General features: G+C 42.8%; 1 protein-coding gene across 2 annotated transcripts in view; it reads left to right on the top strand.

Moving 5' to 3' along the window:
* Window positions 1-12,275: 12,275 nt before the first annotated feature.
* Window positions 12,276-24,175, top strand: part of LARS1 (leucyl-tRNA synthetase 1) — a 70,543-nt gene continuing 58,643 nt past the window's right edge. The window contains exon 1 of one of the 2 annotated variants that reach the window (XM_070793742.1): window positions 12,276-12,442. In XM_070793742.1, coding sequence (XP_070649843.1) covers window positions 12,437-12,442 — 6 coding nt within the window. In that variant the 5' untranslated portion in view covers window positions 12,276-12,436. The remainder of the gene's footprint in view (window positions 12,443-24,175) is intronic. The other variant, XM_070793741.1, reaches the window with a different exon arrangement.

Below are 24,175 nucleotides of genomic sequence, written 5' to 3'. Positions count from 1 at the left end.
CTTCCTTGCAGATTAGAAAAACATCCAGGAAAAATATGGGAAGCATTACAGCAATAATAGTGACTTTATTTTTTCAAGCAGGAAATAGCAACAGTAGACTGACTCTAATTCCCTCTGGTTATCTCTCTGATATTGGAAGACAACTGCCCTCTCTTCCTTGGGTTGAAGAAGCCCTTTGGGATTTGGACACAGCAAGTAATAATAACTCATACTCCTTGTGTGCTAGGTACTCTGCCAACCAACTTTGCATGTATTAGCCTCTTTTGGTTCCTGGATTTGGCCTTTCTTCCAAGAAATATTGATTGACAACCTATTGTAAGCAAAGCGCTGTAATAGGCCTTGGTTCAGTGAAGAAAATATGCATTGTCCTGGAGATCTGTTTTAGCATCAGGAGAATGGTGGCAAGTAAACAACTATATCATATAGCCAGATACATTCTATAAAGAAATAAAGCAAAGTTAGGGGCAAGAGAGTGATGGAGCAGTTAAAAGGACTGAGCAGTGATCTGAAAGCAGTGGTCTGACAGTTTGAGGAAAGGAGGAAAGCAATGGGATGAGCCGAGAAGAAAATAATGGTTGAAGAGATTAAAGGGGTAGTAAGAAGCCAGATCATTTGTTGGTCATGGTAAGAACTTTGAATTTTTGTTCTGAGTGAGACTGCAAGACACTGAAGGTTTTAAACAGAGGAATCAAATCATATGATTTAATGTTTTATTTTTAAACACTAGCTATGATTATGGCTATGGCTGCCTCATGGTTATCAAACTGGAGCAGACATAAATGAAGGAAGGGAAACCAGTTAGGAAGGAATAATCCAAGTGAGAGATGATGTTGGTTTGGACCAGACTAGCACTGAAAGAGAGAGTAAGAAGTTAAATTCTGGATGTATCTTAAAGGTAGAGTCAAGGAGTTTTACTGACAGAATAATTGTTGGTGTGAAACACAAAGAGAAGTCAAGGATAAAACCAAGGTGCTTGGCCTGAAGTGGGGAAAATGAAGGAGGAGCAGATTTAGAGACTGGCTGGTAAATCATGAATTCAGTTTGGGGCGCGAATTAGACATTGTCTTAGACATTAGACATGGTGGTGGCCATTCTCCAAGATGGCTGCCAACTATCCTCAACTTGTAAGGATCACGCTCATGTGTCCTTTGCTCCCACACTGGATCAGGGCTTCTCTGTATGATCAACAGAATACATTGAAATGACAGTCCTTTCCATCTAAGTCTAGGATAAGAGGTATTGTAGCTCCTATTTTGGACCTCTTGTTCTGGGGAAAGCCAGTCACATGTCCAAAGGCACTCAATTAACCCTTTGGAGAGGCCCAGATTGAGAGGAACTGAGACTTCTTACCAACAGCCAGGACTAACTTTCTAGCCTTGTGAGTGAGCCATGGTAGAAGTAGATCTTCCAGCCCCAGTCACACCTTCAGACAACCACAGCCCTGGTCAGCATGTGACTGCATTTTCATGAAAGCCCCCAAACCAGAACCATTTGGTCAAGCTGTTTCCAAACTTCTGACCCACAGAAACTGTGAGTGATAATAAATGGTTATTGTTGGGAATTCCCTGGCAGTTCAGTGGTTCGGACTCTACACTTTCACTGCTGAGGGTATGGGTTTGATCCCTGGTAGGGGAACTAAGATCCTGCAAGCCATGCAGCATGACCAAAAGTTAAAAGAAGTCATTTTAAGCCCCTGAATTTGGGTTAATTTCAATGGCACCCCACGCCAGTACTCTTGCCTGGAAAATCCCATGGATGGAGGAGCCTGGTAGGTTGCAGTCCATGGAGTCGCTAAGAGTTGAACATGACTGAGCAACTTCACTTTCACTTTTCACTTTCATGCATTGGAGAAGGAAATGGCAACCCACTCCAGTGTTCTTGCCTGGAGAATCCCAGGGACAGGGGAGCCTGTTGGGCTGCTGTCTATGGGGTCGCACAGAGTTGGACACGACTGAAGCGACTTAGCAGCAGCAGCAGCAGCTTAGGCAAGACACATAATATAAAAACCCAAGTGGAGGGAGTTCCCTGGTGACCTAGTGGTTAGGTTCTGGGCTTTTACTGCCATGGCCTGAGTTCAGTCCCTGGCTAAGGGACTGAGATCCTACAAGATGCAGAGTGTGGGGAAAAAAATCCAAGTGGAAACACCAAGTAGACAGTTGAGTCTAAGAGTCTGAAGTTCATGAGAGGTTGGGCCTGGTGTTTAAAACGGTGGATCCATCAACATCGTAAAGTGTGTTGAAAATCATGGGCCTGGAAAAGATCATCTAGGAATTTAGTGTATCTAGAAAGAAAGGCCGTTAGGGCATACTACTATTTACAAGGAAAGGGACTAATATGCAGTAAATTGAGAAGACTTGGCCAGCAATGAAGGAGAATAGAGAAACAAGAAATGTGCCTCAGGAAAGATGGAGTTTTCAACTATGTCATGTAGTTCTTGCATCAAGTAAGATGTTGTTGTTGTTGTTGTTTAGTTGCTAAGTAGAGGCTGACTCTTTTGTGATTCCATGGACTGTAGCCCACCAGGCTCCTCTGTCCATGGGATATCCCAGATAAGAATACTGGAGTGGGTGGCCATTTCCTTCTCCATCAGGTAGGATGAGGACATAGAATTGACCATCAGATTTGGCAATATGAATGAGGAGGTTATTGGTGATCTGAACAATTCCATGGAATGGAGGAGGTGAACACACAATTGGAAAGAGTTTGGGAGAGAAAGAGAAGAGAGGAATTGGAGATAGTATGACAGTTCTCTTGAAGAGTTTTATTGTAAAGGGGAGTAGAACAATGAGGGTATCAAAAGATATGATGGGATAGGGAGGATTTATTTATATTTTGTTCTGTTTTTCTTTTGCTTGTGTTAGGTTAGAAATGTATGAAGGTAGATGGGTGTGATCTGGTGGGGAAAGAAAATTTGATGATGTGGAAGGTGAAGTGGGCAACTGCGGGAATAAAATCTCTTAGTAGGAAAAGACAATGAGATTTAGTGTACAAATGGAGTTTAGGTCTTAATAGGAGCCCTGATTATTCATGATAAGTAGAAAACAGAGCTCATGATAAGGGGCGGAGGTATAATGGTAGATGTAGTAAAAGGAACTCATGGGAGTTCTTTACAGTTTGCTTCTATGTTTTCAGTGAACTAGGAAGGAAGCATCAGTTGAATGTGAGGAAGGGGTGCTGGATGCTTGAGAAGAGAGGTGTGAGGACAAAGCATCTTAGGTTTCTCAAACATTTCAAGCTCCTTCTTACCTCAGGGCCTTTGTATTTGCTGGCCCTTTTGCCTGGAACTTAAAAAAATTTTTTTTTCCAGTTTTATTGAGATATAATTGACATGACATGTGTGTGTGCTCAGCTGTGTCTGACTCTTTGTGATTCTATGGACTGTAGCAGGCCAGGCTCTTCTGTCCATAGGATTTTTCAGGCAAGAATACTGGAGTGGGTTGCCATTCCCCCCTGCAGGAGATCCCCCCGACCCAGGGACTGAACCCACATCTCCTTCGTCTCCTGTATTGGCAGGCAGTTTCTTTACTGCTGACCCTCCTGGGAAGCCATGTCTGGAACTCTTTTCCACACATCTTTTTTCTTTTTGGCTGTGTTAGGTTTTAGTTGCAACATGAGGGATTTTTGTTGAGGTGCGTGGACTCTCTTGCTGTGCCACATGGGATCAGTAGTTGTGGCACAAGTGCTTAGCTGTCCTGTGGCCTGTGGGATCTTAGTTCCCCAACCAGGGATCTGGGATCTTAGTTCCTGGACCAGGAATCAAACTTGTGTCCCCTGCATTCAAGGTGGAGTCTTAACCAGTGGACCACCAAGGAAGTCCCTCCACACATCTTTTTATGGTTGACTTTTTCTTGTCAGCTCAAATATCACCTCCTTAGGAAGACTTTCTCTGACCATCCATCTAAATTAACACTACATTTCTCTTAGTGTTATTATTATTAGTGTTATAGTTATTCTCTGCTACATAATCCTGTTTTATTTTCATAGCATTTTTTATGGTCTGAAACTTTTTCATGAGTTTATTTTCTTTACCTCATCCTAACTAGAATTTTCATGAGGTCAAGGATTTTGTCTTCCTTGTTTGCATTATATCTTTAGTGCTGAAAACAAAACCTGGTATATAATAGATGTGCAATAAATATTAATGAATAACTAATATAATCATGAAAACAATATTTCTAGGTAAGTACTCGGAGAAGGCAATGGCACCCCACTCCAGTACTCTTGCCTGGAAAATCCCATGGACGGAGGAGCCATGAGGTCGCTAAGAGTCGGACACGACTGAGCGACTTCACTTTCACTTTTCACTTTCATGCATTGGAGAAGGAAATGGCTACCCACTCCAGTGTTCTTGCCTGGAGAATCCCAGGGACTGGGCAGCCTGGTGTGCTGCTGTCTCTGGGGTCGCACAGAGTCGGACACGACTGAAGCGACTTAGCAGCAGTAGCAGCAGGTAAATACTATTATTGTTGCTATGTTATGGGCCTAGGCAGATCAAGTGATTTGCCCAAGGTCATACAGCAAATTTGGAATGGGGGTGTGCTTGATTCAAAGTCAGGCAACCTGGCATTAGAGCCCACATTTTCAGACGCTACCTCGAATGGCATCTAGAGGAAGATACTGACTTCTGGCTACATGGAAAATGGGGGCCTGGCTAATTACTAGGGAAAAAAGGTAAGACCATGATTGTGCTCCTAATTTACATATTTGAACTTAGGGCTTCCCAGGTAGCTCAAACATATAGAATTTGCTTGCAATTTGAGAGATCTGGGTTTGATCCTTGGGTTCCATGGAGAAGGACATGGCAACTCACTCCAGTATTATATTTAGACCAGTCTGATTTCACTGATACTGTAAAAATAGGAATCCCAAATGTAGTAAATGCACCAGCTAAATTTTAAAAATATAGTCACTGAAATTTGAAACTGTGTAATAAGTGATTGGCTGTCTTTACTTGTTCGTTTTTTCCTTCTCCCTTTCTTTCTTCTTTTCCATCTGTCTATCCTTCCCTCTTTCCTTCTATTGCATGTATGCATGTATGTGTGGCTGCCCTGGGTCTCTGTCGCTGTGCATGGGCTTTCTCCAGCTGTGGTGCTCAGGCTTCTCATTGTGGTACTTCTCTCATGGAGCATGGACTCTAGGCACGCAAGCTTCAGTGGTTGTGGCCCACCAACTTAGTTGCCCCGAGGTATGTGGGATCTTCCTAGACCAGGGATTGAACCCGTGTCCCCTGTGCTGCCAGGCAGATTCTTAACCCCTGGACCACCTGGGAAATCCCATTCCTTCTATTTCTGGAGGCCCTTGGACTGCTCCACCATGGTTATGGAAATGTTGGTAGCAGTTTGGATGGGCAGGTTATTTAGGAATCACAGGCAGTGTTTTGATGACTCAGGTGTCACATTTCCCATATGACCCTGTGACACCCTGGCAATGCTCTGTGGAATGTTGACAAGAACAGGCTGAGGCATGTGGATCCTGAGTCTGCAGTGGGATGACATGAATGAGTGACTTCCAAGTCCTAAGAATTACAAGTATCACCGCTTTAGGAGAAATCTAGGCAACAGGGGCTTCTCAAAACTTTGGTACCTGGAAGTGCAACTTCTCTAATTTGGTTACATTTGTCTTCTTAATTAATATGGCTAGTTGTTCCTAGCTCATGTCAGTCAGATTCAGAATTCCATTTAACTGAATGACTATCTTAGTTCATTTGGGCTGTTATAACCAAATACCATAGATTGGGAGGCCTATAAACAGCAGAAAATTTCTCATGGTTCTGAAGACTGAAAGCCTGAGGGCAGGGTGCCAGCATGGCCAGGTGAGGGCCCTCTTCATGTAGAACACTTCTGTTTGTATCATCACAAGGTGGAAGAGGGTAGGGAGCTTGTGGGCTCTCCTGTATAAGAACATTGCATGCGTGCATGCTAAGTCACTTCAGTCATGTCCTGTTGTTTGTGATGCCATGGACTGTAGCCCTTCAGGCTCCTCTGTCCATGAGATTCTCCAGGCAAGAATACTGGAGTGGGTTGCCATTTACTTCTCCAGGGGAATCTTCCAGGGATCAAACCCATGTCTCTTCTGTCTCCTACATTGGCAGGCAGGTTCTTTACTACCAGTGCCACCTGGGAATCACATATAAGCACATTAATCCCTTCAAAAGGGCTTCATCCTTCTAATCTAAGCACCTCATAAATCTTAATACTATCACATTGAGCATTCAGATTTCAACATATGAATTTTGTGAGGACCCAAACATTCAGACCATGACAATGATCAAACTGGCTTCCAGTCAACCACTTTTCTTTCTCTATAATCTTTCTTGAGCACTTAGATCATAAACCACACTAATCACCTTCTTCGATATAAGTCATTTTAGTTTCACAGCAAGCCTAGGAAGTAGGTTCTATCATTACACACACACATGTGAGGACCTGGAGTCCCAGGGTTGAAGGAGCGGAGCTAGCACAGGACAAAGCTCCAAGTCAGACCTAGACGTCTTACTCAAAAGCTTGTGAGCACCATACACATACATACACTTTCTCTGTTGCCCATTAACTGTTGGAAATTGGACACAGTGCAACCCCGGGATCAGCTAAAGTCCATAAATCCTAGATTATCTTTCCTTCTCTTTATATTAATCACCTAGACTATAAAAAATAATCAGTCCATCATTCAGGAAACATAAAAGTAAAAGCAGAACACTAATGTCAGAAAACAAAATCATTTAAAAACAAAGGATGAGGGACTTCCTTAACAGTCCAGTGGCTAAGACTTAGCTCTCCCAATGCAGGGGATGTGGGTTTGATCCCTGGTGGCAGAACTGAGATCCCACAGGACATCAGATAATGCCCAAATAAATAAATACATTAAATAGCCTAAAGAAAAAAAAAAGGTGTCTAATAGGGTAGGGAAGTGACAACCATATTTATTGCATGCCACATTTGTGAGACAGAAGTGTGAAAATAAATGCCCACAATTCCTTCCTTGGCCCGTGTCATATAAAGGTTGGGAAGTTAGGTAAATAAGCATGAAAAACAAATATAAAGGGACTCAGAGACAAGCCAAAATTAATTATAGTTTTATGGATCTCAATTTAGAAATGCTGACTCAATTGAATCCAGTAGAATGACCAGTGAGATGGATTTGGAAAACAAAACAAAATGAAATGAGCTCTGTTGTGGAATTTTAAAGAATGAGTGCAAATGATCTGACAGTTGGTGAAGGTATACCACACAATTATATGGTGATAACTAGCTCAGTCAGGCTAGGAAAGAGATTTATCATGGACTGCAGGCAAGCTTTTGCTATTTTAATCAGATTAGTGTTTATAGACCAATTTTCCTAAAATAATAATAAAAATATCTGATATTTTAAAGTGTTTACTATATGCTGGGCATATATATATGTGTGTGTATATATATATATATATATACACACACACACACACACACACACAGGGTTTATATCTATATACATATTATTTCTTTAATCTTCATAGCAATCCTATGAGGTGCTTCCTATTATTACCTTTAAACCAGACTGGTTAATTGAACTGCCTGAGGTCACCCAGCTAATAAATGATGAACTTGGTTTGATTCACAGCCTGAGTTCTTAACCACTCTGCTACCTTTCTAATTTCATTTATCTAGAGAGGGTATTCCACATAGCAGAACAAAGAATGGATGGGTGTGTGTGTGTGTGTGTGTGCGCACGCACTCAGTCATATCTGACTCTGTGACCCCATGGACTGTAGCCCACCAGGTTCCTCTGTCCATGGAATTTTCCAGGCAAGAATACTGGAGTGGGTTGTCATTTCCTTCTCCAGGGGATCTTCCCAACCCAGGGATTGAACTAGCTTCTCTTGCATCTCCTCCATTGGCAGGCAAATTCTTTACCCCTGTGCCACTTGGGAAACTCAAAGAATGAACACTTCCCATTCAAAAAGCCATATTATCAAGTTGTGGCAATTTTCATTTTCTAGATATTTCTGGACTCTGTTTACTTTTCTTCACCTTGATTGTCACCACTATAGTCTGAACTACTATCACCTCTCACCTGGACAATTGCAACAGCCTTCTGCTTCCACTTTTTATTCCTTTCAACCCTTCTTCAGAAAGATCTTTATGAAACACAAATAGGACCATGCCCCTTCCTCACTTAAAACACTTACTTCCATGGCCTCCCATTGCTTCAGTGTTTGCCTCTTCCACTAGAAAGAGGTGACAGCGCCTGTCTTGTTCAAGTGTTGTATCTCCAGCATCTAGGACAGTGCATTGGTTATACTATAAGTGAATTAATTTTTTGTTGAATGAATGAAAACCAATGACTCTTGAAAAAATATCACTTAGATAAGAAAGTTAACAAGGATGCAGTTGGATGCGTGGAGGTAGGTTTTTCATAATTTTCACAATTTTCTATCACACAATTACTTATTTATTTTCTTCTTTAATGGTTCTCACCCTTTAGACTGTAAGCTCCATGAAGGCAGGGGCCATGTCTTTCTCCTTACTATATCCTACCTCTATGTCATGTTCATAGGAGATGATTAATAAATATTTGTGGTATGAACAATGTGGACTGGAAGCTGATGAATCAAAGATGACAAATAGTACTGGTTAGGGCAGAATTGGAACAGGAAAGCCTAACCATAGTTATAAGAGCTATGGAGGATGAGGATCCTGTCTTTCATTCATTCAGTAAATGTTTGTAAGACACCTGCTATGTGCCAGACACTATGCTAGGCAGCTTCTGCTGTCATGGAGCTTATGTCTAGTGAGAGGTCAACAAACTATTAAAATTTGGTGAGATAACTTTCACAAGGGAGGGCAGGAAGGAGCTGCTTTGGGGAACATCAAAAAAGGGACATTTAACCCAGACTTGGGCTGTCAGGAAGTGATGTCTAAATGGTTAGTAGCTAAAGGTGGAGGATAAAGGGGAGTATTTTTGTGTGTAAGAGTACAGAAGCAAGGGAACCACTGGTAAGTTCTCTATAACCTAAAGTTATTTCTTGGTTCTCTATAACCTAAGGTTCCTTCTTTAACTTCTTCAGCCACTGAATTTTCATTGAGCCCATACCATGCTCCAGGCATTGTGTTATGCCAACATTAAATTTATATTTCAAAACTAGTTGTTGAACAGTGTAAATATAATGTACATTATACATATATAATTTAAATTTTATTTTTGTTAAAAATTTTATTAATTTTCTTTCCTGTTATTTTTTTCAGTTCAGTTCAGTCGCTCAGTCGTGTCCGACCCTTTGCAACCCCATGACACAGCATGCCAGGCCTCCCTGTCCATCACCAACTCCCAGAGTTCACTCAGACTCACGTCCATCGAGTCAGTGATGCCATCCAGCTATCTCATCCTCTGTCGTCCCCTTCTCCTCCTGCCCCCAATCCCTCCCAGCATCAGAGTCTTTTCCAATGAGTCAATTCTTTGCATGATGTGGCCAAAGTATGGGAGTTTCAGCTTCAGCATCATTCCCTCCAAAGAAATCCCAAGGCTGATTTCTTTCAGAATGGACTGGTTGGATCTCCTTGCAGTCCAAGGGACTCTCAAGAGTCTTCTCCAACACCACAGTTCAAAAACATCAATTCTTTGGCGCTCAGCCTTCTTCACAGTCCAACTCTCACATCCATACATGACCAGAGGAAAAACCATAGCTTGACTAGACAGACCTTTGTTGGCAAAGTAATGTCTCTGCTTTTGAATATGCTATCTAGGCTGGTCATAGCTTTCCTTCCAAGGAGTAACCATCTTTTAATTTCATGGCTGCAGTCATCATCTGCAGTGATTTTGGAGCCCCCCAAAAATAAAGTCTGACACTGTTTCCACTGTTTCCCCATCTATTTCCCATGAAGTGATGGGACCAGATGCCATGATCTTCGTTTTCTGAATGTTGAGCTTTAAGCCAACTTTTTCACTCTCCACTTCACTTTCATCAAGAGGCTTTTTAGTTCCTCTTCACTTTCTGCCATAAGGGTGGTGTCATCTGCATATTTGAGGTTATTGATATTTCTCCCGGCAATCTTGATTCCAGCTTGTGTTTCTTCCAGTCCAGCGTTTCTCATGATGTACTCTGCATATAAGTTAAATAAGCAGGGTGACAATGTACAGCCTTGACGTACTCCTTTTCCTATTTGGAACCAGTCTGTTGTTCCATGTCCAGTTCTAACTGTTGCTTCCTGACCTGCATATAGATTTCTCAAGAGGCAGGTCAGGTGGTCTGGTATTCCCATCTCTTTCAGAATTTTCCACAGTTTATTGTGATCCACACAGTCAAAGGCTTTGGCATAGTCAATAAAGCAGAAATAGATGTTTTTCTGGAATTCTCTTGCTTTTTCCATGATCCAGCAGATGTTGGCAATTTGATCTCTGGTTCCTCTGCCTTTTCTAAAACCAGCTTGAACATCTGGAAATTCACGGTTTACGTATTGCTGAAGCCTGGCTTGGAGAATTTTGAGCATTACTTTACTAGCATGTGAGATGAGTGCAATTGTGCAGTAGTTTGAGCATTCTCTGGCACTTCCTTTCTTTGGGATTGGAATGAAAACTGACCTTTTCCAGTCCTGTGGCCACTGCTGAGTTTTCCAAATTTGCTGGCATATTGAGTGCAGCACTTTCACAGCATCATCTTTCAGGATTTGAAATAGCTCAACTGGAATTCCATCGCTTCTACTAGCTTTGTTCGTAGTGATGCTTTCTAAGGCCCACTTGACTTCACATTCCAGGATGTCTGGCTCTAGGTCAGTGATCACACCATCGTGATTATCTGGGTGGTGAAGATCTTTTTTGTACAGTTCTTCCAGGTATTCTTGCCACCTCGTCTTAATATCTTCTGCTTCTGTTAGGTCCATACCATTTCTGTCCTTTATCGAGGCCATCTTTGCATGAAATGTTCCCTTGGTATCTCTAATTTTCTTGAAGAGATCTCTCGTCTTTCCCTTTCTGTTGTTTTTCTCTATTTCTTTGCACTGATCGCTGAGGAAGGCTTTCTTATCTCTTCTTGCTATTCTTTGGAACTCTGCATTCAGATGCTTATATCTTTCCTTTTCTCCTGTGCTTTTCACTTCTCTTCACAGCTATTTGTAAGGCCTCCCCAGACAGCCATTTTGCTTTTTTGCATTTCTTTTCCATGGGGATGGTCTTGATCCCTGTCTCCTGTACAATGTCACGAACCTCAGTCCATAGTTCATCAGGCACTCTATCAGATCTAGGCCCTTAAATCTGTTTCTCACTTCCACTGTATAATCATAAGGGATTTGATTTAAGTCATACCTGAATGGTCTAGTGGTTTTCCCTACTTTCTTCAATTTCAGTCTGAATTTGGTAATAAGGAGTTCATGATTTGAGCCACAGTCAGCTCCTGGTCTTGTTTTTGCTGACTGTATAGAGCTTCTCCATCTTTGGCTGCAAAGAATATAATCAATCTGATTTCTTTAGGAAGACACATTTCTGGCTTGGGCACACCTCTCTACCCCTCCCAAGTGCTCTGTACAATAGATGCTTAATGACTGTTTACTGAATTAACAAAGGAAAGCATGTGAGAGTAACTAATCTGACATCCAGAAAGTAAAAGCCTTGGATCCGGTTTTTTTCAATAGATCTTTCTTTGATGATGGAAATTTTCTGTATCTGCAACTGTCCAGATATGATAACAACTGGCCACATGACTTTTCAGCACATGAAAAGTGGCTAGTGCAATTGAAGAACTAAATGGCCATATGTGTCTAGTGTCTAGTACCTAGACAGCTCCATCTTGGTTGGTGACACAGATGAAACAATCTCAATCAGGCACTGGGACCAGGAGAAGGTTTCCAGCCTCTCCTTTAATAAATTGGAGGTTGTTAAAAAATGCCTTTAAAATGTTTAAATTCTCGACTTTTGAATGCCACCACCGACAGTCATAAATATCTGTGCACAATGGCAAGTCATAATTAGCACTTCAGTTACTGAAGACGAATACACTTTGCTTCCTGGCATCCTGGCAAGACACCCAACCCAGCTATGTAGGCTGAAAAGGTTGAAGGCCCGGAAACCCTAGGTGAGTCATAGCGCGCTCGCGGCATCAGTGGCCTGAACTGCATCATGGGCTTTGTAGTTAGGGCTTTGTAGGGCAACTTTTCATGACGTCACTACCGGCGCCCCTTTGAGTGGCTTATCGATTAGACTTCCGGTAATCTATTGTTCTCTGGGAAATGTAGTCAGTATATGCCTGCAGGACATAGGTTTTAGGCGTCTGAGAACTACAATTCCCCGAAGGCCAGGATATACCCCCGGAGGTAGTGCGCCAGAGATTACCTCAGCAGGCGTGCAGTGTGTGCTTTAGTGTCGTGTTAGGCCTGGCAGTCCCGAGAGGGAGGGGAAAGATAGTAACCACTCCTTTGGGGGGATCACCGAGGTCAGTGTCGTGGATTTGCACAGTCTGCTGGGCGGCGCCATGGCGGTGAGTTTTGGCGGGAAGAAAGTTCGCTTGGCTGGGGCTTGGAACCCGTCTGTCTGCTCTCTCCAGAGTTGGGGCTCCATGTGGTAGCCACTGTCCTGAAGGGAAAAATCATTTTCTAAAGAAAGGCGGGTGGTGGGGGGGCGGGGGGGGGGGCGGGTTGCCTCTCACGTTTAAGGCTTGGCTGTTGTGAGGATTTGCCTTTTCGTGCTGGCTGATGAGCCAGGCCCTGGTATCTTTAACTTTACAGATTACTTCATGTCACGTGTGTTATTTTACCAAAGTTTCTAAAAGCTGATTTGTAGAAAGAGTATGTAACATTGATTCCTCCTTCCAACACAAGTTGTTGAGCGCCTTCTTTGTAAAATAGACAAACGTTTCTGTATTCATGGTGTTTACGTGTGCGCGCGCTACATTTTAAAGTATGCGGTAAAATGTCAGGTGCCGGTAAGTGCTATAAACAAGAACAGATCAGCAAAGAGGATCCAGAGTGTCTTTGCCAAGGTACTGCTGCTGCTAAGTCGCTTCAGTCGTGTCCAACTCTTCGCGACCCCATGGACTGCAGCCCACAAGGCTCCCGCTTCCATGGGATTTTCCAGGCAAGAGTACTGGAGTGGGGTGCCATCCTCTTCTCCGTTTGCCAAGGTGACAATGTGGCAAAAGGGAGGTAGGAGAGCAAGCCATGCAGTTATATGAAGGAAAAGATTTCCGAACAGAGTCAACCGTGTGAGTGAAAAACAAGGAGAACTGTATGTTTCAAAGGTGGTGGTGGGGTCTTCCAGGGGAGATGGTGATGATGCTGATGGTGTTTGTGTGCTGGTGGTGGTGGTGGTGGTGGTTGTCCGATGATTGGATGTAGTTCAGGTAAAGCCTTGTAGGTCCTGACTGAATGAATGGGAACTTAGCGTTGCCAGGCAGAAGGGAGTTTGGGATCCATATTCACACTGCTGTATTTAAAATGGATAACGAGCAAGGTCCTACTGTACAGCATAGGCAACTCTGCTCAGTGTTACCTGGCAGCCTGGATGGGAGTGGAATTTGGGGGAGATACAGATCAGATCAGATCAGTCCCTCAGTCGTGTCCGACACTTTGCGACCCCATGAATCGCCTCACGCCAGGCCTCCCAGTCCATCACCAACTCCTGGAGTTCACTCAGACTCACGTCCATCGAGTCAGTGATGCCATCCAGCCATCTCATCCTCTGTCATCCCCTTCTCCTCCTGCCCCCAATCCCTCCCAGCATCAGAGTCTTTTCCAATGAGTCAACTCTTCACATGAGGTGGCCAAAGTACTGGAGTTTCAGCTTTAGCATCATTCCTTCCCAAGAAATCCCAGGGCTGATCTCCTTCAGAATGGACTGGTTGGATCTCCTTGCAGTCCAAGGGACTCTCAAGAGTCTTCTCCAACACCACAGTTCAAAAGCATCAATTCTTTGGCGCTCAGCCTTCTTCACAGTCCAACTCTCACATCCATACATGACCACAGGAAAAACCATAGCTTGACTAGACGAATCTTTGTTGGCAAAGTAATGTCTCTGCTTTTGAATATGCTATCTAGGTTGGTCATAACTTTCCTTCCAAGGAGTAAGCATCTTTTAATTTCATGGCCGCAATCACCATCTGTAGTGATTTTGGAGCCCAGAAAAATAAAGACTGACACTGTTTCCACTGTTTCCCCATCTATTTCCCATGAAGTGATGGGACCAGATGCCATGATCTTCGTTTTCTGAATGTTGAGCTTTAAGCCAACTTTTTCACTCTCCACTTTCACCTTCATCAAGAGGCTTTTTAGTTCCTCTTCACTTTCTGCCATAAGGGTGGTGTCATCTGCATATTTGAGGTTATTGATATTTCTCCCGGCAATCTTGATTCCAGCTTGTGTTTCTTCCAGTCCAGCGTTTCTCCTGATGTACTTACTCTGCATATAAGTTAAATAAACAGGGTGACAATATACAGCCTTGACGTACTCCTTTTCCTATTTGGAACCAGTTTGTTGTTCCATGCCCAGTTCTAACTGTTGCTTCCTGACCTGCATACAAATTTCTCAAGAGGCAGGTCAGGTGGTCTGGTATTCCCATCTCTTTCAGAATTTCCCACAGTTTATTGTGATCCACACAGTCAAAAGCTTTGGCATAGTCAATAAAGCAGAAATAGATGTTTTTCTGGAACTCTCTTGCTTTTTCCGTGATCCAGCGGATGTTGGCAATTTGATCTCTGGTTCCTCTTCCTTTTCTAAAACGAGCTTGAACATCAGGAAGTTCACAGTTCACATATTGCTGAAGCCTGGCTTGGAGAATTTTGAGCATTACTTTACTAGCGTGTGAGATGAGTGCAATTGTGCGGTAGTTTGAGCATTCTTTGGCATTGCCTTTCTTTGGGATTGGAATGAAAACTGACCTTTTCCAGTCCTGTGGCCACTGCTGAGTTTTCCAAATTTGCTGGCATATTGAGTGCAGCACTTTCACAGCATCATCTTTCAGGATTTGAAATAGCTCAACTGGAATTCTATCACCTCCGCTAGCTTTGTTCGTAGTGATGCTTTCTAAGGCCCACTTGACTTCACATTCCAGGATGTCTGGCTCTAGATGAATGATCACACCATCGTGATTATCTGGGTCGTGAAGATCTTTTTTGTACAGTTCTTCTGTGTATTCTTGCCATCTCTTCTTAATATCTTCTGCTTCTGTTAGGTCCATACCATTTCTGTCCTTTATGGAGCCCATTTTTGCATGAAATATGAATAGATAGATGAATATGTATGAGTCCCTTTGCTCTACAGCTGAAACTGTTACAACATTGTTAATTGACTGTATTCCAATAAAAAATGCAAAGCTTTTTTGAAAAGAATGGAAAGAAAGGGAGTGGAGATGATGAGTATAGACCTCTTCTGAAGAATTTATAGAGACCAAAAAAAATGGGGTAATAGATGAAGATTAAAAGAGATTTTCTTTTTTTTGAGGACAGGAGAAATTATATTGTGCTTGTTTGCTTATGGAAATTGTCCTGTAGAAAGGGAAAATGGATATAGAAGAGAGAAGTCATGTTCCTGAATAGAATAGAGAAAGTGAGATCAGATCTACTAAGAAGTAGAATTTTAAATTGTTTGGTTCCATTCTGGAGCTCATTCTCTTAATCATTGTACTATCACAGTTGTAAACTAATGCGGAAATATCTTTTGCAAGCTCACTCCTATAATGAAAGTTTTCTAACTCTGATAGAACCCTTATAATAGTAGAGTGTATAAGATAATAAACATGGAGTAGCATGGATGTAAAATTAGTTTTTACTTTATAATTGAATGGTGAAGAGTAAGCAATATAATTTTCTTCATATCATAGAAGTATTTATTTTATAGAACTTTTGAAAGTTTTAATCCCTTTTAGTTACATGGGGATGTGATGTAATAAAGATAATAGTCAACTTTGAAATTATTTTTAAACTTTTCATTTGGAAAATTTAAATAGTGAACAAAGTAGAGATAATAATAGTATTATGTATTTCCATGTACCCATCACCCAACTTTAGTAATTGACAGTTTAGGGCCAGTCTTGTTTCTGTTTTATCTTCCCCAGAACGTCCACTTCCCCGTCTTAAGATTCATTTTAAGCAAATTTAAGGCACTGTATGATTTCATCCATACATATTTTAGTAAGTTTTTAAAAATATAATGAAAAATTCTCTTAAGAGATAACCACAATGCCATTTTGACACGCAACAAGAAGTATATGATGTCCAGTTGTCTCTCTGTGATAATGGTTAGCATTATTGGGCATTTACCATAGGTCTGGTACTATGCCAGGACTTCCCTGGTGGCTCAGACGGTAAAGCGTCTGCCTACAAAGTGGGAGACCCAGGTTCGATCCCTGGGTCAGGAAGATCCTCTGGAGAAGGCAATGGCAACCCACTCCAGTACTCTTGCCTGGAGGCTCCCACGGATGGAGGAGCATGGTACGCTACAGTCCACGGGGTTGCAAATAGTTGGACGTGACTGAATGAATTCACTCTCCACTCTGGTACTATGCTGGGCTTCCTAATTCGCACTAGTGGTGAAGAACCCATCTGCCAATGCAGGTAGATGTAGAGAGACGTGGCTTCGATCCCTGGGTTCCAAAGATCCTCTGGAGGAGGGCATGGAAACCCATTCCAGTATTCTTGCCAGAATAATCCCATAGACAGAGGAGCCTGGCAGGCTGTAGAGTCCATAGGGTCACACAGAGTCTGACACACTGAAGCTACTTAGTGTGCACGCGCACTGGTGCTATACTAAGTCCTTCATGTGTATTATATCTTTTAATCCTCATAGTAATAGTAGAAGGTAGATATAATTATTACTTATTAATCTCATTTTATAGATAGACAAATGGAGGCTTAAAGAGGTTAAGGATCTTGTTTAGGTTCTATAACCAGTGGCGCTAGGATATGGCCAGAGTACTAAGAGAAAGTGGAAATATAAGTGAGAAGATGAGAGTTTTTGTCCAGTCTGACCATTTGCTGGCATAATGATCTCTGAGCTTCAGATTCGTCATCGTTGAAATAGTAATACCTGGTCTGCCCATTTCTTAGGGTGATTGTTTTTTTTTTGTGTGTGTGTGTAATAAAGTTTTATTAAAGTATAAAGGAGACAGAGAAAGCTTCTGACATAGGCATCAGAAGGGAGCAGAAAGAGTACCCCCCTGCTAGTCTTCAGCTGGATGTTATATAGTCACTGCTGCTGCTAAGTCGCTTCAGTCGTGTCCGACTCTGTGCGACCCCATAGACGGTAGCCCACCAGGCTCCCCCATCCCTGGGATTCTCCAAGCAAGAACACTGGAGTGGGTTGCCATTTCCTTCTCCTTAGGGTGATTGTTGCCCATCTCTTAGGGTTGTGGTTAAAATCAAAGAAGTTAGGGTTCAGGTCAGGTCAGGTCAGTTCAGTCGCTCAGTCGTGTCTGACTCTTTGTGACCCCATGAATCTCAGCACACTAGGCCTCCCTGTCCCTCGCCAACTCCCGGAGTTTACCCAAACTCATGTCCATAGAGTCCATGGTGCCATCCAGCAATTTCATGCTCTGTCGTCCCCTTCTCCTCCTGCCCCCAATCCCTCCCAGCATCAGCGTCTTTTCCAATGAGTAAACTCTTTGCATGAGGTGGCCAAAGTATTGGAGTTTCAGCTTCAGCATCAGACCTTCCAATGTGCATAAATGTTTTAATAACTGTACAGTGCTATACATATATGACTGGAGAAGGCAATGGCACCCCACTCCAGTACTCTTGCCTGGAAAATCCCATGGGTCGAGGAGCCTGGTAGGCTGCAGTCCATGGGGTCGCGAAGAATAGGACACTACTGAGCGACTTCACTTTCACTTTTCACTTTCATGCATTGGAGAAGGAAATGGCAACCCACTCCAGTGTTCTTGCCTGGAGAATCCCAGGGACAGGGGAGCCTGGTGAGCTGCCGTCTATGGGGTCGCACAGAGTCGGACACGACTGAAGCGACTTAGCAGCATACATATATGACAAAGTTTATTATCTAGTTCAGTGGTTCTTTACTGGGGGTGACTTTGTCCCACAGAGAACAGTTGGTCTGGAGACTCTAGAACAGGACAGTTGGAGGTATGCTACTGGCAGCTAGTGGGTAGAAGCTAGGGGTGTTCCTAAATATCTGGTAGTGCACATGCCAGTCCCTGAAAACAGAATTATTTGGCCCCAAATGTCAATAGAGCTGAAGTTTAGGAACTTTGCTCTCATTAAATAGCCAATTGTTGGAAATTCCCTGATGGTCCAATGGTTAGGACTCTGTGCTTTCAGTGCAGGGGACAAGAGTTCGATCCCTGGTTAGGGAACTAAAATCCCACAGGCTGCGCAGCATGGCCAAAAAAACCCCAAACAAAACCAAAAAACCCCTGGTTGTTTAGTTGAGTAACCAATGAAGAAACAGACTCAGCTTGATCAAGTGACTTGCTCAAGGTAATACAGCAAGTTGGTGATGGGGCCGATATCAGATTTCATTACAATTGACCTTGGAGGTTTTGAGAAACAAGGTTTTCTGAAAAGCAGAGACCTCAAAGAAGAGCTTTCCTGCATTCAGCATCCTCAGTACAGTGAAAAGAAACAGTACTAAGCAATTTGTGAAGACTATTGCTTTCATGTCCTTCTTTAAAGTGGGTGACATGGTCATTTTTAGGCAAAAAATATTTGTCATGTGACTTCGGTGTCTGTTAGCATTGTATGTGGTGCTGAGCTGAGCATAAAAGTTCTATAAGACGCTGTCTGCCAGAAGTTCACAACCCAGTTGGGTAAATGTCAGGAATTATTCGGTTGCATGCAGTGGAAGCCAACTCAAGTTGATTTAAGGAGAGAGGAATTTAGTAATGATATACAGGGATTTCATATGACCCATAACCCTAGCATAGAAAGTACAACTAGGCTTCATGGGGTCTTAGATACTTTTCCTTTGTGAACCGCTTCATGGAAAAGAAATGCAAAAAAGCAAAATGGCTGTCTGGGGAGGCCTTACAAATAGCTGTGAAAAGAAGAGAAGCGAAAAGCAAAGGAGAAAAGGAAAGATATAAACATCTGAATGCAGAGTTCCAAAGAATAGCAGGAAGAGATAAGAAAGCCTTCTTCAGCGATCAATGCAAAGAAATAGAGGAAAACAACAGAATGGGAAAGACTAGAGATCTCTTCAAGAAAATCAGAGATACCAAAGGAAAATTTCATGCAAAGATGGGCTAGATAAAGGACAGAAATGGTATGCACCTGACAGAAGCAGAAGATATTGAGAAGAGATGGCAAGAATACACAGAAGAACTGTACAAAAAAGATCTTCACGACCCAGATAATCACGATGGTGTGATCACTCATCTAGAGACAGACATCCTGGAATGTGAAGTCAAGTGGGCCTTAGAAAGCATCACTACGAACAAAGCTAGTGGAGGTGATGGAATTCCAGTTGAGCTATTCCAAATCCTGAAAGATGATGCTGTGAAAGTGCTGCACTCAATATGCCAGCAAATTTGGAAAACTCAGCAGTGGCCACAGGACTGGAAAAGGTCAGTTTTCATTCCAATCCCAAAGAAAGGCAATGCCAAAGAATGCTCAAACTACCGCACAATTGCACTCATCTCACACGCTGGTAAAGTAATGCTCAAAATTCTCCAAGCCAGGCCTCAGCAATACGTGAACCATGAACTTCCTGATGTTCAAGCTCGTTTTAGAAAAGGCAGAGGAACCAGAGATCAAATTGCCAACATCCACTGGATCATGGAAAAAGCAAGAGAATTCCAGAAAAACATCTATTTCTGCTTTATTGACTATGCCAAAGCCTTTGACTGTGTGGAAAATTCTGAAAGAGATGGGAATACCAGACCACCTGACCTGCCTCTTGAGAAATTTGTATGCAGGTCAGGAAGCCACAGTTAGAACTGGACATGGAACAACAAACTGGTTCCAAATAGGAAAAGGAATACGTCAAAGCTGTATATTGTCACCCTGTTTATTTAACTTATATGCAGAGTAAGTACATCAGGAGAAACGCTGGACTGGAAGAAACACAAGCTGGAATCAAGATTGCCGGGAGAAATCTCAATAACCTCAGATATGCAGATGACACCACCCTTATGGCAGAAAGTGAAGAGGAACTCAAAAGCCTCTTGATGAAAGTGAAAGTGGAGAGTGAAAAAGTTGGCTTAAAGCTCAACATTCAGAAAACGAAGATCATGGCTTCCGGTCCCATCACTTCATGGGAAATAGATGGGGAAACAGTGGAAACAGTGTCAGCCTTTATTTTTTGGGGCTCCAAAATCACTGCAGATGGTGACTGCAGCCATGAAATTAAAAGACGCTTACTCCTTGGAAGGAAAGTTATGACCAACCTAGAGAGCATATTCAAAAGCAGAGACATTACTTTGCCAACAAAGATTCGTCTAGTCAAGCTATGGTTTTTCCTGTGGTCATGTATGGATGTGAGAGTTGGACTGTGAAGAAGGCTGAGCGCCAAAGAATTGATGCTTTTGAACTGTGGTGTTGGAGAAGACTCTTGAGAGTCCCTTGGACTGCAAGGAGATCCAACCAGTCCATTCTGAAGGAGATCAGCCCTGGGATTTCTTGGGAAGGAATGATGCTAAAGCTGAAACTCCAGTACTTTGGCCACCTCATGCGAAGAGTTGACTCATTGGAAAAGACTCTGATGCTGGGAGGGATTGGGGGCAGGAGGAGAAGGGGATGACAGAGGATGAGATGGCTGGATGGCATCACTGACTCGATGGACGTGAGTCTGAGTGAACTCTGGGAGTTGGTGATGGACAGGGAGGCCTGGCATGCTGCGATTCATGGGGTCGCAAAGGGTCGGACACGACTGAGCGACTGATCTGATCTGATCTTTTGTAAAAAGAAAAAAAAAATTAGAAGTTATATTTGACAGTTGTTTTGGTATGAAGACACATATGAATATTACGTATTAAAGAGTTTTCTTCTATCCAAAAATTTGTTTTTTCTCCTGATTTTAAAAAATACTAAAATGTTTTGATATGCCCCTAGAAGCATTATGGGCCCTAAGCAGTGTGCCTGTTCCATCTGTAGGTTAAGTGGCTATTAGGAGTTATACAGGCTGTTTTAAGGGCTGGGCGGAAGTGATTTACTTTCTTTTGCTCAAAACAGCTTTGGCAGAACCCAGAAGCAGTGTTCCTATCTGAATTCTCCTGGAACCATATGCTTAACTGCCTCTGATGTTAGTCACTCAGTCGTGTCCGACTCTTTGTGATCCCACAGATGGTAGCCCACCAGACTCCTTTGTCCATGGGACTGTAGCCCACCAGGCTCCCCTGTCCATGGGATTCTCCAGGCAAGAATACTGGAGTGGGTTGCCATTTCCTTCTCCAGGGAATTATCCCGACCCAGGGATTGAACCTGGGTCTCCTGCATTGCAGGCAGATTCTTTACCATCTGAGCCACTAGGAAAGCCTCTGATGCACTACCCTAAATAAGACTAGGCTTCTGTTGCTGAAGAAGAATGGGAAGGAATGGATATCGCATAGGCAAACTGCCATCTCTGCCATAGCTTTTTTTCAAATGATAGTCCTTGTATGTTAGAATTGAAAATTGGTCAGCATGTATAGGAATAGAGACTTATAGGTTACTTGTTAAAAAGAGGATTTTGCAGTAAGACGGGCAAAGGAGCTGAGGTCTAGATGAAGTCTTTTAGAAGTCCTTCAGAAAACAGTGAATCCATGGAGACCCTTATTCTTTCTTGGAAAAGGAAATTTCCAACTGTGTTATACATGCACACTTAATTTTGTGGAAATTCTTAGGAAAGAGTTCAGATTGTTTAGCATCTTGATTCAAATATGCAACCCAGGTCTCTGTTATTTTCTATGGCCACAATATGCAAAAGGTGGCAGTGTGTTGCTCACTTCTCCTTTTGTTTTATTGTATTTTATTTATTTGGTTGTTCTGGATCTTTGTTTTGGCATGTGGGTCTAGTTCCCTGACGAGGGATGGAGCACTCGCCACCTGCATCGGGAGTGCAGCATCTTAACCACTGGGCCACCAGAGAAGTTCTTCACTTCTCTCTCTCTCTTTTTTTCCTCACTTCTCTTTTTAAATCTTTAAATTTTTGACGGATACTTGCGAGCCTGCTATAAGCTCATTACTTCATGGCAAATAGAGGGAGAAAAGGTGGAAGTAGTGACAGATTTCCTCTTCTTGGGCTCTAAAGTCACTGTGGATGGTGACTGTAGCTATGAAATCAGAAGACGTTTGCTTCTTGGCAGGAAAGCTGTAACAAACCTGCTGCTAAGTTGCTTCAGTAGTGTCCAACTCTGTGCGACCCATAGACGGCAGCCCACCAGGCTCCCCCGTCCCTGGGATTCTCCAGGCAAGAACACTGGAGTGGGTTGCCATTTCCTTCTCCAATGCATGAAAGTGAAAAGTGAAAGTGAAGTCACTCAGTCCGGCCCTCAGTGACCCCATGGACTGCAGCCTACCAGGCTCCTCCGTCCATGGGGTTGTCCAGGCAAGAGTACTGGAGTGGGTGCCATTGCCTTCTTCATACCTAGACTGTGTGTTGAAAAGCAGGGACATACTCTGCTGACAAAGGTCCGTACAGTCAAGGCTGTTGTTTTCCCAGTGGTCATGTACAGTTGTAGAAGTGAAGTGAAGTGTTAGTCACTCAGTCGTGTCCGACTCTTTGCAACCCCATGGACTGTAGCCCACCAGACTCTTCTGTCCATGGAATTTTCCAGGCAAAAATACTGGAGTGGATTCCATTCCCTTCTCCAAGGGATCTTTCCAACCCAGGGATTGAACCCTGGAGTCCTGCACTACAGGCAGATTCTTTACCATCTGAGCCACATGGGAACCCCCACAGTTGTGAGAGCTGGACTGTGAAGAAGGTGGAACACCAAAGAATTGATGCCTTCGATCCATGGTGCTGGAGAAGACTCCTGAGAGCCCCTTGGACAGCAGGGAGATCAAACCAGTCAATCCTAAAGGATATCAGTCCTGAATATTTATTGGAAGCACTGATGCTGAAGCTGAAACTCCAGTATTTTGGTCATCTGATACAAACAATGACTCATTGGAAAAGTCCCTGATGCTGTGAAAGATTGAGGGCAGAAGAAGAGGGCATCAGAGGATGAGATGGCTGGATGGGCATGAACTTGGGCAAACTTCGGGAGATGGTAAGGGACAGGGAGACCTGGTGTGCTGTAGTCCATGGGGTTGTAAAGAGTCAGACCCGATGGGTGATTGAACAAACAAAATATAAGCTTAGATGTTGAGGATATAATGAGAAATGAGACACAGTCCCCACTGTGAATAAACTTATAGTCCTGTGGATGATAGATACTGATACTGTGTGATGAATGCTATCATAGAGGTAATACTGATAGGTAGGGACATATTAAGAATAGTACTTGATCCACTCTTGGGGAATCAAAGTAGGTGATTAGCTGAGAACTGAAGGATGAGCTAGCTAGGCAAAAAAGATTGGTGGGATATGAGGGTGGAGAGAATAGCTTGAACAAAGGCCCAGCGGGGACGGAGGAAGCGTGACACATTTGGAAAAGTGCAGGTGGCTCGATAGGCCTGGAGTGATGATGAGAGGGAAGAAGAAGGGGCCTGGCAAGGATGAGATAAGAAGGGCCTTAAGTGCCAGGGTTAAGAGTGTGGACTTTGTCCAGAGAGCAGTAGAGAACCTCTGAAAAGGAATTGCATTGATCATATTTGTATTTTGATATAATTTCCATGCATGGCAGTTATGATCTGGTCAGGATTTATAGAAATAAAAAATTTACTTATTTTTATTTTCCTTTGGTTATTAGAGAAACTTATGTCCATGATGTTTCAAGTGTGGAATTGTTTCTTACTTCCTTTTTGCCTTTGTGGCAAGGTCCTTTTAATCCATCACTGTACCTCCTCCTAGTGATTTGACGTTTCATCTTTTCTGTTGCTTGTCCTCTCCTGTCTTAAACTTACTTAAAAAATAAAAAGGAATAATAAACCATCCTTTGATTTAAAATATAGAAAACTGAGGAAATTCCCTGGTGGTCCAGTGGTTAGGACTCTGTGCTTTCAGTTCCGAGGGCTGGGGTTTCATCCCTGGTCAGGGAACTGAGATCCTATAGGCAGTCAAGCGCAGCCAAATGAAAAAAAAGAAAAAAATATATATATAAAGTTGAAAATAGTAAAACAGAGTTGACAAATTTATGGTAGATTTATACTGAATCTTACCTAATTTTAATACTTTTATTTTTATCA

The sequence above is a fragment of the Bos indicus genome, chromosome 7, assembly GCF_029378745.1.
Source record: "Bos indicus isolate NIAB-ARS_2022 breed Sahiwal x Tharparkar chromosome 7, NIAB-ARS_B.indTharparkar_mat_pri_1.0, whole genome shotgun sequence".
NCBI lineage: Eukaryota > Metazoa > Chordata > Mammalia > Artiodactyla > Bovidae > Bos > Bos indicus.
This window is presented reverse-complemented; position numbering and strand designations above follow the sequence as displayed.